This window comes from Maylandia zebra, linkage group LG17 (genome assembly GCF_041146795.1).
Source record: "Maylandia zebra isolate NMK-2024a linkage group LG17, Mzebra_GT3a, whole genome shotgun sequence".
NCBI classification, from domain to species: Eukaryota; Metazoa; Chordata; class Actinopteri; order Cichliformes; family Cichlidae; genus Maylandia; species Maylandia zebra.
Window position 1 is genome coordinate 35,551,877 of NC_135183.1, and position 18,839 is coordinate 35,570,715.

Genomic DNA, 18,839 nt, shown 5'->3' on the forward strand with positions numbered 1-18,839 from the left:
CCTCTTTCAAAGATCAATAGAGACAAATGAGGGGGAAAAACAAGTCTCGGAGAGAAAAAGAGGAAAAGCAGACTGAGGGCAAAATAGACAAAAAAAAAAAGAAGAGAAGAGAACAAACGAATGTTGAGAAGAGTCTGCAGACAGAGAGATGACACGAGACGCAGAGAAAGAAAGAGGAAGCGCTGTGTTGTGTTGGATCACACTACTGAACAGATGGCCACACCGCAGAGAGAAGACTACAACAGAGACATTACAACACTCAGGTTAAAATCTCCCCTGGAAGACACTCGCACAGGCGCGCATACACACATATACTGAGGCTCAGTGGCAAAGGGTACGGTCTTTCTGTTTAATATCAGCATTTGGGAGAAACCCAAACACACTAGTTTTTTCGTTATAAGTCAAGAACATGAATTAAGGAGCCTTTTTACAAAACAATCTTCTAGACATTACTAAATAATGCATGTGGTTGTGCTGTAAAGGGGATTATACAACCACTAAACCATCAGCTGTCTGTTAGGCAAACAGGAAAAGGTCAAAACTACATGCAAAGGTAAACACACCGAAAAATAGTTTGAGGGCAAGTGTGATGGAGAAGAGCAAGAGGAGGGAAGGGGATAGAAGAGTAAACTGGGAGATGAGAAGAGAGATGACAAGAAGAAAGGGCATAAGGGGCGCGTGAAAGAAAAGCAATGCGATGAAAAAGTTTTAAAAAGGACAACAGAGACTAGCAGAGTAGAACAGATAAGAAGAGCTCTGTGCTTTGCTGTCAGCTCCTCTGAAAGTTTCATGAGTGGAAATGGCCTAATTCCCCTACCAGGTCAGGACTGGAGGTGAGGGACTGTGACCGAGCCTGCCAAGACGAGGTGAATGTGAGTTTGTGTGCTGCATCAAAAGGTGTGTGTCGAGGGTGCCGTCCAAACGACATTGTAAAACATCAAATATTTAGAGGATGCATTACAAGTACAATGTGTACCAGCGTTGCTGTCAAGTCACGACAAAGCAACAACACTGTTTAATCATTCACTGCTCGACTTGAGGTGGACCAAACACATGCAGTCATATGAAAAAGAAATATTTCATAGCACTCTATGGTAAATGGACTTAAATAGCATTTTTCTACTCTCCCGGAGTACACAAAGCGCTCTATACAACATGCTAGATTCACCCATTCATCATCTTCTATGCTTTTAAGTGCTTACTGATGGATGCATCGCTGAGCAACTTGCCCAAGGATACTTGGGATGCAGACGAGAGGAAGCCCGGGATCGAACCACCAACTTTCCAATCAGCAGATGACCTGCTCTACCTCCTGAGCTACAGTCTATGCATTCTTGCGAAACACAAAGTACATTCTCATTGTTTTCATAAGAATTAATAGGGTAAGTCGAAGCCAGATACTGCTCATCAAATGAACACATAAATAGAATCATCACTGGTGAGCACCTCTAGAAAAGCAGAAGATTTGGTAGTTTGCTGGTCTGGAACTTTTAGGTGTGTGTTAACAAAATACCGCAATCTTAATAGACCCTAACCCTGACATCAACAGATTCCTTGGAGTGAATCTGCTAGACGCCTTAGCCATGCAGACTCGTCAATCAGACAATCAGACTTGTGGAATGATGTCCTTTGGGCAGTCAAAACCAAAGTGCAGATGACCATAATGCACAGTTCCATGATTGGCAAAAACCAAACACAGAATATCATCACAAACATTTTTGTGCTGCCACAGGACCTGGGCACCTTCCCCTCAGGGAGTTAACCATGTACACCAAAATATTCAAGAAGTCAAATGTGAGGCCAACTGCCGACAGCTTGGCTGAAATGGGGTCATGCAACAGGACAATGATCCCAAGAACAGCAGCAAATCTACAACAGAATGACTGAAAAAGCAAAGAATCAAAGTGTTGCAATGGTTGAGTCGAAGTCCAGACCACAACCTGAGTGAAATGCTGTGGCAGGACTTTAAGAGAGTTGTGTACAGACAAATGCCGGGAAAAACAACAACGAACTAAAGCAATGTTGTAAAGAGGGAGTCAAAATCCCTCCACAAGAAAACAATTCAAGTCATTTCTGTTAAAGGTGGTTCTACAAGCTATTGACTCAATGGGGAGGGATTCTTATTCTTTTACAGGGCTCTTTGTAGTCCTCTTTTGTTTCAAGGTCAGAGGGTCACTTCAGAGTTTATATATTTCAATCTTCTATTTCGCAAAAATTATGTATTTTTCTATGCTGCATGTGGGTTTTGCCTTTATTTTAACACCGTTGTATAGTCTGCCACAGGTGTTGGTAGACTGCTATACAGCTGATATTTAATTCCGATGTGTATGCCAGACCTCGATGAAGATTTCAGGTTGAACTATTATAGTGTGTTTTTGCTAACTGTCTGAGGTATAAACTAAAAATATAATTTTTGTTTTGTTTTTAGGGGTTCTAGTTGCACTACATAATGTCTCACTAAACTTCCTGGTTTTGTGCTGTTTTTGTTTTGTTTTTTAAACTCAAGCTATAATGAATCCTGCCTGTTCTCTATGGTTCAGTGCTGCAACAGCAGTCTAAGCAAAGTGGCCTGCACACCCTTCTCCTCAGCTGCAAGTACATCCTCCAGCTTCTTTCAGGGAAAAACAAGGGTCTCCCACCTCTACAGTGAAGTGACCAAGAGCCAGCCGTGTCAGACGCTCACACCATCTGAACTGACTCTGGGTTTTGGTGAAGACTACAACACTTCCCAAACTGTCAAGTTTGAAACAAGTGACATTACCAGACCTCTGGAGCCCAGTCCTAGCCCCAGCTTTAGGCTCGATGCTCAGGTCCACAATAGCTGCCACCAACACTCTTGAATATCAGATCAAACTTGTAGTGGTACACTATGACTGTATGTAGTGTAGGAAAAGTAATTATATGAAATACAGTTATACATCTACTTCATTGATATTTGATTAAAGGTTAAAGGGACTGCTAAAGCAACTGAGTGCTTTCATTTGGCTAAACTTCTGCATAGTACTGTATGGCTACTAAACAAACACTGCAGAGGCAACTTAACTCATAGATTTAAGTTTTCATAGAGTTTTAAATGTTATGTAAGGCTTGTGGAAGCATCGTCTTCCATTTGGTATGTGCGACAGATAATTTGTAACAAAGAATATCAAAACCTAAACTGAGGCTGCCCTGCGGTGCTAACTATCAGCGTAGTCACTATTGTGACATCACTGTGTAAACAGCATTCAGGACATGAGACATGAGTTATGACTAAATGCCAGGGCAATGTTTCTGTGGGACACACGTAGTTTATGATTCTCTGAGTGGATTATAGAGAGAAGACAACAGTATTTTCTGTTCTCCAAAACAGTCAGCTCTTAACTAGAGATACATGATAAAAAGATAAAAAGGAACAGCTTGTTACTATGGACACCATGCAGACATTATATAATACAGACCTTGATATAGTAGAGCTGGGTCTGCTCCTATATCTCGAAAAAGATGGTCTTTAGTTTGTTATTTTTCAAATAGTTAATTAGAATAGCCCAGAGCATAGCACAGACAGCATTTCCTACACACAGATTCCACCAAGATTTTATGTTCAAGTATATTCTGTGGCTCATTTCAGCATGTTGTATTTTTATTTATTTAGTTTCATGAGAAGACACTACCATCCGCAATCGCTTTAATGATGAGCAACCTTATTTTGAAATTTGATTGCTGCTAACCTCCCGGCCCCCACCTTTCCTACCTCTTGCTTCCCTATTGACAGGCTGAGACTGGAGTCTTTGATATCGTTCGCTGCACTGGGCAGTTCCATTGTTCCCTGTAGGTTCCATTTCCCCGCAAGCATAATGTTGCCTTCCACTTCTATGTGGACAACACACAAACATACCTCTCTATGAAGATAATTTTCAGGTCCCTCAAGAAATCTGAAATACTGAATTTCCAAAAACATTCTTCAGTTAAATACAAATAGTGATTGGTTTGGGTTCCCGACCAGACCAGTGAGTATAGTGAGATGTTTAAGCCCAATGACATTAACCCTTCATGACAGTGCTAAGAATCAGGGATTTATTTTGGATTCAGTGCTAAAATGCAACATGTCAGCGTTGTATTGAAATGCTGCTTTTTTCCATATGAGGAATACTGCCAAATTGCAGTTATTCTTTTCACCTAATGACATGACAAATGTTTGAAGAACACCTGTTACTGGATTTGGATTTGGGAGTTGTCCATTTAATAATTTCCCATCTATATTTATTTATATATTGAACTTCTACACTTCACAATCTCTTTTCTGACTTCACATGTTTTGTTGATGTTACCATTTCTATAACGGTACAACACTTTGGCTTTTGCAGCGTTCTGGGTTCTTATTTATTGTTATGAAATTTGTTTGGTTTGATTTTGTTCTGATTCTACACACATAATGTTTGATTATTGTTAGGTCGAGGTTGTATTTTCTTTAGATTCTAGTAACTTGAATCTTTCGTTCTTGTTATATTTAGGTTCCAGTTACTGTTTATGGAGGGGTGGGCTATTTGCTGTTTTACTTTGGTAGTTGTGACTTGCTTTACTTTACTGTTTAGACTTTGTCACATTCCCACATGTATCCACTAATCCTTATCCTTATAATGTGCATGTATAGAAATATCGCTCCCTTTCCTTTGTTAATCTGTAGCTCCCCCGGTTTGCCCCTTCCTTGGATTACTTGTAGCTTATTGTGTTTCTCTACTACGTTACAATTTGGACTCATTAGCTATTACTTCTATCACAATTCCTCTTTCACACAGTAAACTGTGAGTGATTAATTAAAATATATAACTCGACATTCATGGGAGAAGATTGGATAAACAACAACACAGACTTTTTTTATGGAAAGGACAAATCTGATTCACTGTGGACCTCAAATACCCTGAAGGTGTTTTAATTCAAGCACAGCACAAACATGCTTCTGCCATGTCCCTTTTGTGTGCCAGCTGCGATCTATGTTATACTCCCCAAAGCCAGAGCTCATACAGATTTTGACCATATTTGTTTACTACTAGCTATGGCTTGTTGGCAGTGAACTATGTACTTCAGCTGCAACATGCCCATGTTTAACTTTTCTGTTTTAGTTCCCTAATAATTCTGTTCTTGTACGCGTCTATTTTTACTGCAGTCAATCTGAATCTTTCTGCAGACTTTACTCCTTCACATTCCCTTCATTCACTTTACTACATTCTACATTTCACACAGCAAAATACTTCAGATTTATGAAAAATGTCTGATTTAGACTCGCAAGACTTGCAGTCTCTTTTTCAGTGACGCAAACACAAATGACACGAGCTAAAGGTTATGTGACGAGAAACATCAGCATTTTCAGCTGTAACGGAAGATAAGAACAATACGTAAGGAAAAGAAGAGGACAGAAACTCTGAGTCACGGTGAAGACGCTGAGAACAGGCAGCAGGAATAACAACTGTGACTGCAAGACGACAGCAACAAAGATGCTTATACGTGTTTTTGCAAAGGCCTGGCACAGAGCCATCACTGGGAGAAGTTTATTTCAAACTTGGTTTTCATTCCTTTTCCTTCGACACTTCTCATGTAACCTAACAAGTATTACACTCTCTCAGGGAGTCTACGGGTATGAAGATGTTCAATTTAATTTTAAGACTTAAAAATTATATTTTAAATTAAATTCAGTATCTAAATGGCAATGGTAAAAAAAAAATGTGTTATGCCCATGCAAGTAAACTGGTACCAGTTATAATAATAGTAAAGGTCAAATGTACATATTTATTTGGGTTTAAGAACATTTTCTACATGTATTTATATAATGTAGAAAGATTATTAGACTTAAAGTGCAGTTTGCTTTTTAAACATTTCATAATCGTTTTTCTCGAGGTTGATCTTGCATCTTTCCGTTTTCACAGACTAACGACTGAAGGCCGACTAGTAAAGCCTTTCTCTTCTTTAAGATCTTTGGAGTTTCCATCCGTGCACTGCAAGCCTCTTAATTTGATCCCATGCTAGGTATAAATGTTGGGAAGTCCCCCCAACCCAAATACATACCCACACCTACTAATAAATTAGCTAATGTAGGTTTAATATTTTTTTCACATATAAAAACCTAAAAACAGTAGTGCAATCTATAAAGAAGCAAATGTTACAACTTAAAAACCAAACAAACAAACATTGTTTTTTCCCTTCTTTTATATCAAATATCTGAACAGTTATATTCAATATGCTGAATCCTTAATCGCTGTATGTGGGGTCGAGGTTAACTGTTACTGGCTGCTCTCCTTCTACAGCCTTCTAAATTATACTGTGGATGCAAAAACATTATGGCTATAATATTGAGATCACACATAACTCCTGCAATATAATATATAGTAACAATAGTCTGGTGATTGTGAAAATTTTACAAATCTTATGTAAATTTAAGCCAATTTTAGATTTTTTAAGGCCTTTGTTTAATAAATGTGCATTGTGCTATTTTACATCTGTGGATTAGAAATACATATAGATGTACATACACATATAAGCAAGCATTATGGGGGTTTTCAACCATTCCGATCAAGGTTAAAAATCTGTCTCTGACTCTACAAGCTGGCTTATAAGCTCAGTGTAAATGTCACAAAAAAAAAAAAGTCAAGATTTGTTTGAAGGAGATTAAGATTGTCTCTCACAGTCTGACGTCAAGCTTTAACTGTGGCACTCATGCATAAATAAAAATTGAGCCATAAGTTAACTCAGGTAAAACTTTTGTCTCACACATGGAGATTTCTTTGCCAGATGCTTCAGGAATGTTTATTATTCCCACTTTTAAACATTTCTATGTCATGAACAAATAACACCCCTCTGTCAAACTGAAGTGTAAACTTTTACTAGCAAGACTGTGCGGTGGGCCCAAGCAGCAAAGTAAAGCTGTACAACCAGCCCTGTATAATCAAGAACACCACATCTGTAATGTTAACAGAAGAACGTCGATATAATGGTGCATCATAGTGCTCTGGCTGAGATGTAATTGATATCAAAACAGTAAGAGATTATCAAGTTTTTGAAATCTTGCAAACCAAACACATACAAATAAAGTGAAAACAAAAAGAAAGCAGAATAACAATAACTTTGTTGTACCTGGTAGGTGTCCCACAGTCTGATTGTGCATCGTAATGGCAACTCTCTCATCAGGAGGTTGTTCATCCAGCGAAAGGCAAACTGCAGGTACTCCACCTCGTACTGCTGCATGTGGCGGTGCACAGATTCTGACAAAATAATAATAATAAAAAAATATATATTTAAACTTTTTCCATCAGTTTTCTGTGTAAAGACAAAAGCAAAACAGCAGAGATCCTGCATGGAGCGGCAAAGAAAAAAAATACTCTATCTATGGTAAAGGTGACAGTAACAAGTATGTAGCTAGACAGATTCCTTCAGAACTCCCTTCTCTGTTAATTACTGCTGCAGTCACTATCACACGCACAGCCTTTCCCTCATAACAGAGATGTAATTACAGAGCTATCAAAACTGTCTCAGAAAAGCTAAACCAGGATGAAAAATGGAAGTATAATTGTATTGTTAAACAACCCTCTAAAGCAATTGCAGGCCGCTGCGCCGAGGAATGAAATGCATATAAAGTAGGTCAATGGCATCCAGAGGTGAGGAGCCAAGGCATGGATGTATGTAACGTATAGGGCGTGTAGTAATTATTTCTTTGACACGACTGCTTTGAGCAGGAACTGATTAAAAATGTATTATGCTGACTTCTAACCCAAGTCAATCTGAATAACGCAAATGTCAAATGTGACCTTAACCTTGTCGAAAGACACTTTGTCCTCAAAAATGTTTCATTTCAGTGGATTTCTAAAGATGGGGTTCAACTTCCTGGGACTCTAAGTGTTAAGCTTTATACCATCAGATTGACCTCTCTGCACCAGTGATGTTTATTTTACTGCAGAGATAGAAAATTACAGAAATGGTCAAAGCTTTTGAATCAGTGTTTGTGTTTTGTTTTCCTTTGGAATTATGGGGGTGACTGCAGTGATATCTAGCACAATTAGAGTGCATGTGGAGTTAACTCAGTATATTTCTATGTGCATATAGATGTGCAGATACAGTATGTGTAGGCAACTCTTGGCTCAGGTTTTCCATCTGTAATTTCTGTAAGTTCCACCGACCAATCGTGTTTGAGCAGAGTTTGGCTGCATGCAGGTAAATACAGTGAAAGAAGCACCGAGTTAGCAATGACGCAAAATCATGAAAACATAGGTACCGTCTGACAAAACCTTAGCTTTTTATTCCCTTTTTGGTTGCTGCCCTGAGGCCAAGGCTTTAAAAGATTTTTACTCCTGCATTAAATCCCCACAGAGCGCACGCCGTAGTGGGCAAAGTTGTGTTTTTGTGGGGTTTTTGCATTTAAACTTGTGTGCCAGTGCGTCTGAATTGCATCATCCTTGCCCCAATCAATAAACTGTGCTTACACGGTACATTGCTACCAAACGGACCTATCATAGAAGCTGCTGTTTACGCCGTATTTCTGTGAAGGAGCACAGCAGGCTACGTACTATAAAGCAATCTCAAAGCAGCAGAAACTTCCAAGTCTGCTGTAATGAAGAAACAGACCTGTATTTTAGGTAAGCTGGATTCTAATTTCCTCCATTATTTTAACTCTTGTGGCATCACTGCTGCTCAGTTCCCATTGACAAACAGCTGAACAACAGGCGCCAACTCGGAGACTCCTCGTACCCTTAAAACAGTGTTTTGTTTCTTCCTTCCTACAATTGGTTCAGCTCATGTCTCCAACCACCAAACAAAAAAACAGACCATATGTTGCATATGGCATCTCAACACGTTCTCAATATGCGGTTGCGGTGTCAGTGTCATGGCGCGGCACGCTGGCATCGACGCTCACAAGGAAAAATGGATGAGACACGGAAACGTCTGTTTAAAAAAAAAAAGAAGAAGAAGAAGCTCGCCGTGTGTGAGGGAGTGACTGTGAGAATGGCTGCCTTTGTTCCTTCCCCTGCTCTTGATAAATGTTTGTTTAATGCGCCTTTACATAACAAAAGATTAAAAATACCACTCAATATTCAGCGACTCCCTGTTCCACAGTCATCAAACCCATGACACTCATTCTCCTAGACACACACACTTCATAATAGAGCTGTAATTACAGAGCTGTCAGGGAATCTATGAAGGAAAAAAAACAGTTAGCAAGGAACTATCCCATCCTTTTCCCTGACACTCTGGGCTCTTAATCAGGGCTGACTGGCATGCACAAGGACACAAACAAACACACACACAAATTCAGCTTTTAACCTTTAATTGGCAAAACCTTATAGACAAGATACCACATACGTTGTTGATTTCCAGCACTTGATTGGCACATGTCTTCCTCAGCTTACGTACATGTCTAACAGAAATGCACACACTCCACCACATGAGCAAAGGCGCAAAGTAAACACAAAGCTATTATTTCACACTCCTCTGTGCAGTTTAATTATCACATGCTGCTGTAAAAGCATAAACAAGGCTAGCTCATTAACGGCAAATGCATCATGGTGGCAGATCTGAGCTAGCTGCCAAACAGAAAGGGAGAGAGTGGAACAACTTTAGACAATGTTAAATTACACTAATGAACTTGCTCTGCCTAATATTAGCGGCTTCACCAAACACAAAGGGGAAGAGGTGCGCGGTGGGGGTGGGGGAGTGGTGGAAAGGAGGAGTCGTTTTTCATGAGATGATATCGTGGTGGGGTGGGACAGTGAAAATGATAGAGGGGAAAAAAAGTGAGGCGCTTAAACTCGTGACTTTTTAGCCGTCTGGCTGGCACACAGCGCTCAGCATACTGGGCAGGGTTGTTAGAAGGGCTCGGGGAGGTTGAGCATGACATGTCTCATAGACACTGATTGACTGATGAGTCTTGTCTTCCCTCCAACTGCTGGTTAAAGTTGAGGACGGAGGCCACAGAGCAGGCTAGTCTGCTCTCCACGGCAGACCGTAGCCTCTGGCTGTCGGGCAGTAGAAGGTCAGTAGAAGGTCAGAGGTCGTACAGTAACTAGTGAGAAGCTCCTCGGATTCTGCCTTGCTTGGTATAAAAAGTAATTACACTCGCACGTTCTCTTTATCCTCTCCTCCTCCCCCTTTCATTTCTTTCTTTTAGCTTCTTGAGGTCTTCATTTTTTTCTAAAACACCGGTTTTATTTTGAATTTGCTCGCCTTTTGTTTGATGCGTACCTAGCGTATTTACAGTGTAGCTTTTCATTTTTCATAACCGCGATCCTGCCGACTAGTCAGCATTTGTCACTGTCTGTACCTGCCAAGCAGCAGGGATGGATGTATGAATTTTTTATGGTTATAAGCATTTATAAGGCTGCCAAGCACTTTGTGACAAATAAATAACTTAGCAATCTAATTAGCTGCCTCTCCAGTGAGTCTCTCATCCTGTGGATTAACTCCAACTCCACCATCTTGGACTGCAGCTGCCAAAAGTAGTCCCTGCTCCACTCTGTAGCCTCAGTGGGCTTGGCATAGCTGTACATGACCCACTCTTTACCTGCTGCAGGTTCTGGTTAGAGTATCCCTGAGCTACTGTTACCAACTGCGAACCCAGGAAAGAGAGAATAGAAAGAGAGAGAAATAACTGAATCATATGAGGAACTGCTAGAATAGCAACCTGCCCAGGTTGTGAGGAAAACACAAAGAGGACTGAAAGGCATCAACTGAACTTTCAAATTAAGAGTGACGGGCTTCTCACTAGTAAACTCTGCTCGGGTGGCATAATTCGCTCAAACAGATGCAAACAACAAAGCTGAAGAAAAAAAAAAAAACAACAGTTAGGCAAATGCCGCGGACTGGGTCTGCTGTGGGGAGCAGCATTGGAGCAGGTGACACTGGCAGACTGATAAAATGATTAGGAAGGCTGCTCTGCGATTGGCTGCCAACTGTGCACTTTTAAAGCTGTGGTGGAGAGGAGGTCACTGAAATGACTGTTATCCATCACGGATAATCCTGACCACCCTCTGGCCCACTTCTCTAGCAGACTGATTCAGCTCTGCTGCCAGAAGGACAGATGAATATTTTTTTTAAATATTACTTCAACTGCTGTAACAGAATTAAAAAATGTAAAATAGTTGCCCAAATATGGTTTGAAGTATCTCATATCTTATCTCATCTTAAAATGGCATGCAGTGAAGTTGTATCTAAGTATAAAGGAGTTAAGATTTATTTACTTCAGACACAGGCTTGGTTCCTTCTGCAGGGAGTAAACTAATTAGACGGGCATGCTGTGTGTACACATCTTGACTGTTGTGTGTGTCTCTAGCTTCCCCAAATCCCACTTTATTTGTTTAACTGTTACACAGACACTCTGACGCTCTCCTGCACGACGCAGCTCTATAAAATGAAAAAGTTTAATCAGCACAAAGCACAGCGAGAGCAGACTTTTATTTTCCCTTTTACTTGACATAAAAGAAAGGCCACGTAATATACAAAAATTCCACCTTGTGCCCTCAAAAGTTGAAAACACAAGTGACCAATGTGATAGCAGATTTGCACCGTGGCGGTAAGGCTTTGGATAAGAAGGGTCTGAAACGACTGTGGTGAAGAAATCTGTGAATCGCTTGAAAAAGAAAATGTTAGAAAACTTGCAAATGATAGTATCTGGGGGTTGTGGAGGACTGTGTGGGAAGATATGAAACAAACAAGCAAACAAAAAGAAAAAAATCAGGTTAAATGGCATCACAGTTGGCCTGAACATAAGGCGTAAAAAAAAATAAACGGGAGGTGGGGGCCTTTGGTTGACGAGGGAAAACAAAAGGAAGCCAAACATACTGCTGCAGTTTAAAAAAAAAAAAACACTTAAATCTTGGGAACATAAAATACTAAAACAAAACTACCGCACAAGAAAGCCAAATTAGCTAAAGATTTTTTTCCCCCAAACATATGAGAACAGCTTTCCTCGCTTCTCATTATGCAATACAGTCTCACAGTGCAGCTACCAGCCTTTCTACTAAAGTCAGGCACGCATGCTGCAAGTACATCCCCACATTTGCATAAATAAATTCACCTTTTAGCAATTTGCATGTTGATGAACTCACGCTAATGCACTTGCATGTAACAAATACACAGACAGAGATAAGGGAGCGATAAAGAGATCAGAAAAACATTACATGCTGACAGACTGGCTGTTCTTTTGAGGAGGAACATGTGCTAGCGTTAAGCAAGGCTAATGGGAGTTAGCGTCACTTATTAAAAGTAGGATAATTACAGAGGAGGAGCGACCGAGGGACGGGCAGGCAGAGGCAGAAATGAAGGCGTCTCGAAGTAAAAGATTAGAAACGATGTCAACAGCTCTTTCAACTCCACGAATCAAAGTAAAGAAGCAAAGTAATAAACATCTTTCATTTTTAACAAGTGCTTGCAGTTTTTTTTGGTCTCCCTACTTCAAGTTCAATATGAGCTTATACTGTACTGAGAAATAAAGTGCATGGAGAACAAAAAAGATTATTTGAGTGGTTTTAATATCCATGTCTGTCCAGGTCTGTAATATACTGAATGCAGTCACGATGTTGAAATAGCATTTTTGGGGATTTCTTTGGGTGAACACCAAAGATTAGCGTCGCTAAATCGACCAAATGTTGAGGACAGGCCGGGGCTTCCTGGCACAAATCCAGAACCATTTGTTCCTCTCTGGGATTAAATTTGTGTCACTGTAATTAAACACAAACCTCACAGGAATAGAGTATCCACACGCAAACGCACACACACACGTCGTTTGATCACAGTATTCTTGCCTCTCCTTTAGCGACTGCCATTTCGCTTTTTTTGGTCACTTCACCTCCTTCTTCTGCTTAGAAGAGAAGGTAATTTTATTACGACTTACCGTTTACTCAGTTTGTCTTATGAAAGTCATGAAACACTGCACTCTCTGTAACTCTGTAACTAATTATTCTTGCCCTCACTGGTTAACGGTTTGATCTCAGATGTTTCTGAAGCCAAAGCAATTAGTTTTAAAATTAGCAAGAAACACAATAAGAAAGAATGGCAGACAGTTATGTGAGAGCAAACTGGCATAACCCCACGCAAAGGGAGCAGTGCAGCTACATTTAGCATAGGCTCCTGGTGAGGAACTAGCTAATGGTAGCAGCTACTAGAGTTAGCCACATAGAGCAAATTCCTCTAAATGTCAGTACATGGTTTTTCAAATACTTTGAGTGGTAAAAATGTGAATTATTAACTGAAATTGTTCTTCAAATATGTCTGAAATATAGCTATGAACAATATCTAACCTCCATTAGACCAGGCTTAATTTCGACCCCTTTATAAGTGTTTTTCTCCATTGGACCCACTAAGATATTAGTTCACAGTAGCATTAATAGTGAATATTATAGTTGCAAGATCAATATCCGCTAAAACTTTCAATCATCTCCATCACTAAAATGAATCTTTTTCTTAGAGGTGTTGCTTTAAAGTTATTCTTACCTGACATTAATACAAATATTTCATTTTAATTAACATAAGAATAAGTGAGAGAAAAAGGATGGATGGATAGCTGTGCTCCTCTTTGTGCAAAAGATTAAAAAAGGAAGTCTGGCTGATTAAGTCGATACAGTGCTGCATACAAATGTAGGCTTGTCTTCTTCTAATGAACTATGAAGGTTTGTTTCTTTTGTTTTAGAGAACTCTGCTTTGTGTTTCTAACTTTTTTCTAATTGCAGAAATATTCTAAAATATTTATATTAATATTTATTCATGAATTACTTCACCATATTTGTGTAAGATGTTCTTCAGTTGCGTATTAACTAAGTTCCTTTTCCCTCTTCTGGAGGACAGCAAACAAACTATGTAGCAATCTGAGGCTTTTATTCTGAAAGGCAGGGACAGAAAAAGCCCTTTTTGCACATGGGAACATTTTTCTTGTAAAACAAAGGGGGGCCTAGCAAAAAAAGTTTGGGAACCACTGGACTAGGATAAGACAAGACCCCACCCCACTATCAAAATACACACCACTCTGGATAAACCTGCATCTGATAAGCGCTGATAGGTCATTTTGGAAACGATGAGAGGCTATTGTTCTCAAAACAGATGGTATGTCAACAGCAGGGCGAAAAACAATCCCGTAACACAAGATAAAAGCTATCTGTGATCTCATTAGAGCTGGTAATGTCAACCTAGCGAGGTATAAAATTTCTCTGCCCCCACTATGATGACAGGGCACTTATGGAAAAAGATACAGTAAAGATGTCGAGTCATTTTTTTTATGTCGTTGCTGTTGTGGGGTGGGGGTGGGGTGAAGTGGACTGCGGATGAGGTGGAGGACTTTTCTTCTTCTTTTTTCCCTTCCCGTGTGTGTGTCTGTGTATTTCACTCAAACACAAACACAAGTGTACGCACAATTTTTTTTTTTTTTAAACACACACCAACCGTCGTACGTGCATGCTCTTCAACGGACCTCTTCTGTCACAATCACACATGCAAACAGACAGGCCTGCATTTGCTCGCTAACTTTTTCTGACATTCAGATTCCTGCGCACACACAAACACGCGCGCACAAACACACACCCTCCATCCATTTGGATGCAGAGGATGAGTCCTCCCCTCCCTGTGGCTGACAGAGCGGGTGACAGGGTGGTGGGACGGCACCAAGGTTAGCCGGGAACATGACCATTGTACAAAAGCCTGCTTTGATAAGCCCTTGTTTTGCACAATGCATTGTGGGGCTGCTGCAAACCTCGCACGAGTTTTAAGTGACAAAGTTTGGATGGAAAACTATTTCAAACCAGGTGACATGTGTACTGTTTGGACAAAATGGAAAAGACAACGGGACCAGAGAGGGAAAAGTAGCTTTGCTAATTAACACCGAGTTGAGAGCATGTGTGAAATGTCACTGAGCTGCGTATGAGTACACTCGGTGTGCATACATTAACTTCCAGGCCTCAGCAGGCCTCTGGTTTGTGCTATTAGTCACTAGCACGTACGCGTTTCCAGACAGCCGAGTGGAATGAAAATTAGCGAGAGACAATTCTCATGTCATGTCATTAGAAAGTGACGATAAGCCTGGAAGAATTAAGGTGTGAAAGCAAATGTAACTGGCTGGTGTGTAATATATACAGTTCTAACACATACATTTTTTTTAAAAAACAAAGAGTTTAAGTGTTAACTCAAAGTTGGGAGGTGGGATCATTAAGGGCATGCTGAGTTATTTTTGCTTTCTCTCTTTATTCATTTTACATTTGCGGTGCCTTGCAGAGTGTCAAATCAGTCCAATTACTCCCACTTCCACCTCCTCTCTGCAACAAGCAGATATTTATATGCATACAGTAAAGTCCTACTAGGGTACTTGAAGTTAATGACTTGGTTAATGTTATTAGAGGGGGAATGCAGAAGCCAATATACTCAATAGTCTTAATATATAAAATGTACATAAATATACAAAGTTAAGATTTCCCTGGCTGGACTAGAAACGGCTTCTAGATAAGAACAATACATTTCCAAAAGCAAACAAACAAGAAAAACAGATGAAAACACAAAATAAACAACATTTCCTTCATATTCTCCCTCCATTTTCCCCAAGCAGAAACTTCTGGAGCTGAACAATGAAACCAACACTTGAATGCAAGAAACTGCAGTTCCTCCAATGGCCCCTCGAGGCTGGTTCCTAACGTTAAAAGACTGGTCTCGAGCTTGAAAACAGGATGTTTACAGCTTGGTACCAGGATAAAGATGGCTTACTGTGAGGTCCAGATGGTCCCACAAGTTTGTGCTTTGGTGTTGGTGAATTAAATTATCATAATGTATGTTTTGTTTTTTTTAATTAGCAGGTGTTTATGTCCAGTCTGTGGCTGTAACTTGCTAACTGAGATAACATCTTACCCTCACTCTGAAAAATGATCAGGTCCAGGCTATAATGCTAATGATAAGGCTTCAAAAATGTCATTGTGGCTCGCTCGATCAGTCCTTTATATGCTGACTATTACAAAGAAAAATAGAATGATTGTGGAACACACTATGTATTTTTCATGTTTTACATGAAAATGTTAAATGTAAAAAAAAGTGGGTAATATAGGAAGCAATGGAAAGGAAAAGAACTTAAACAATCAGAAAAGCAAGAACAGGTAAGTAGAAATTAAATCGGAACAGAAGAGCAGTGAACAGAAAGTACTTTATGGATGGGTGAATGAATGAATGGACGGATGGAAGCCAGGCAGATGACTCACCATCAATCCTGCTGACCAGCTCCTCTAGGGCCTTGACTTTTTTCTGGATGCCTGGCTGAGCAAATGTATAGTTGTCCTGAGGAATAGAAGAAAAAGCACACAGTCAAAATGGCCTAAGGCTCATAAAGCAACAGTAAAAGTACCTTTAAATAGTTGGTCTTTAATACGTTTGTTGGTACTTATGCATTTCGCTTACTCCCCAAGAAAAATGAATGCAAGAACAAAACAGCCTTCAAACACTATGTATAAATCATCACAAGCAACCGGGAAAAGCAGTGCGAAGGTCAGACTGGCAAGTGGATAAAAGTCCTGTGAACCTGAAGTGACTAGATAACAACAAAGTACAGGGAAAAGGGAATAAAAGCACAAGCTAAGGAGATCAAGCAGATATTTTATTACAGGAATATTTGTCATATTTCTCTGTAATTTGCTCGACAAGCCGTGAAATTGATCCCTCATTGAGAAAACTAATGCAGTTTGATTCACATTGATGTTTCGCAGCTATTTGGCCCGAGCGTCTGTGTATCACAGCGCACAGTGAAAGGGTCTGAAATTTTCCGTTTAGTCTTTCAGAATATTTTTTTATAAAGTGCTGCAGCTATTAGAAATTTTGAGTGTTTGCCAGAGCCTATTTCACACCTCACACAAAGCCCAAGTCATTTTTAAACTGTAAATAAAGAAATGGGCAACCTAACTAATATTGCCATAACAAAACATTTGCAGCTCCAACCTTGCAGGCAAAGTAAAAGGCTGATTACGAATGAGGTTCTTAGAAAGGGAGATCAGGCTTGAATGGGTCAAATTTGTTGTGCAGGTACTTATCACCAAGGTCTTCATGTCATGTATTATATCCTTTAAAGATTTCCTGTGCCACATCTCGGCTAAATAAATCCAGTTTTAAAATTCGATGATAGAAGAGGTGGTTTTATAAAGCTGCAAGTAAAACCAAAACTCAAGAGATCCATAAGCCTGCAAAGCTCTAAATGGACTTTCAAGTATTGTCATGTGCTCAAAAAAAGGCTACATAATAAGAAGTGATTATTTTACTGTTTCCATTGACATTCTGACTCATAACATTGATCTTATTTTATTAATTTTGGCTAATGGTCAAAAGCTATGGTGTCATAAGGAAATGAAGATAATTTGGAAATGCTTCTTTAAGTAGCTAGCTCTTAATGTGACAAAAATAACAGAGTTATTGTATAAAATTTTATTCATTATATGTTCCTTTGTAGTCAATCAGCTCTAGGAAAGAACAGGCACTGAGGAGAGTTCAAGTTCATATTACATATAGTTGTAGCATAACCGTGGTAGCTAGTAAAAGGTAGCTGCGCTATATAGTTTCAAAGGTGTAGCCTAACCATGCTAGCTAGCAAAAAGTAGCCTCAGTATGCAGTTGGAGGTGTAACACAACCATGCTCGATACAGTGATAAAAAGTAGTTGCATATATAGTTTTGGAAATGCAGCATAACCACGCAGGTTAATAAAAGCAGCATTGCTATATAGTTTTAAAAATGTAACATAATCATGCTAGCTAGGAAAGGAGCCTCACTGTGTAATTTTGCAGAGAGGCCAACTTAGGCGGAAAAAATAAATAAATAAAACTTTTTGGGTTGTTAAATAAAGTAGGCAAGTGTTTAAAAAATACACGCTGCCTTTAAACATAAGCCATATTTGCCCGTCAAACATTCTCTTTACAAGGTGCAGCAAGTCACTAGTTGGTTGCTGATAGATTAAATGAGTGTGTGTGTGTGTGTATATTATGGCTTTTATAATAAAGATGAATAAAATGACAACAGAGGGCAGTGTAAGTTGAACTTGCAGAATACAATCCACGTGTGAAACAGCACATAAGCATTTTGCGTGTGTGCGTGTACGTCCAAACACACACAAAACGAGGATTACATTTCCTTGAGGGGTCATTTCAGTGTGGTCTGAGAACAGCTGATGTGGCAAACCATCCCAGAAAAAGAGAGAGGGAGAGAGAAAATGAGACGGAGAAAGGGGGATAAAGGTGGGCAAGAGAAGTCATTTAGCAATAAACAGCTTCAGTTGTCCTTCAGGCACAGCAGAACTGAGGCACTCGTGTCCTCCTGAGTCCATCAGTGGCTGGCAGAGTAAAAACTGCATTCCTTCCTCCTACAGTTTTTTTTTTCTTTATCCCTTAGTCGCCACCCTTTCACCACTTTATAGTCCCCGAATGCAACTTTTACTATTCTTAGCATACCTCTACACAAATGTTTTTGGTCTAGTGCTTTATTCCTTAGCTGTAAAAAACATTAAATATATGCTCCCATATTTCTCGAAACCCAAGCTCCCAGTTCACCAGAGCCCAACTGATATTGACACCAATATTTAGTGATTTAAAAAAATAAATAAAAAAAAAATCCTATTTTTCCTTTCAGATGCATAAAGAATAAACAGATTCACCTAACATTTGCTATGCATAGGGATTTATGAACCTTATGGAGTTCAAATGCAACAATGTGACATTTCATTTTTAAAAAATAATCACGTTTTATTGTCACAACAAATTGCAGATTACTTGTTTACTGTCAGTTGCGTCTGCAGCATTTCAAATGTGTTTTCAACAGTGAAACTGCAGAGTGACCTCTGTAGGACAAAATGTGTAACATCATCACCTATCTCCTAAC

At 39.6% G+C, this 18,839-nt stretch overlaps 1 protein-coding gene across 2 annotated transcripts in view; it reads right to left on the reverse strand.

Moving 5' to 3' along the window:
• tbc1d22a (TBC1 domain family, member 22a) overlaps positions 1–18,839 on the reverse strand; it is a 164,051-nt gene that overhangs the window by 34,885 nt on the left and 110,327 nt on the right. For both annotated transcript variants that reach the window (XM_004553937.4, XM_004553936.4), the window contains exons 11-12: positions 16,185–16,260; positions 7,105–7,232 (exon numbers count right to left, since the gene is read on the reverse strand). In XM_004553937.4, the coding sequence (XP_004553994.1) occupies positions 7,105–7,232; positions 16,185–16,260 (204 nt within the window). The remainder of the gene's footprint in view (positions 1–7,104; positions 7,233–16,184; positions 16,261–18,839) is intronic.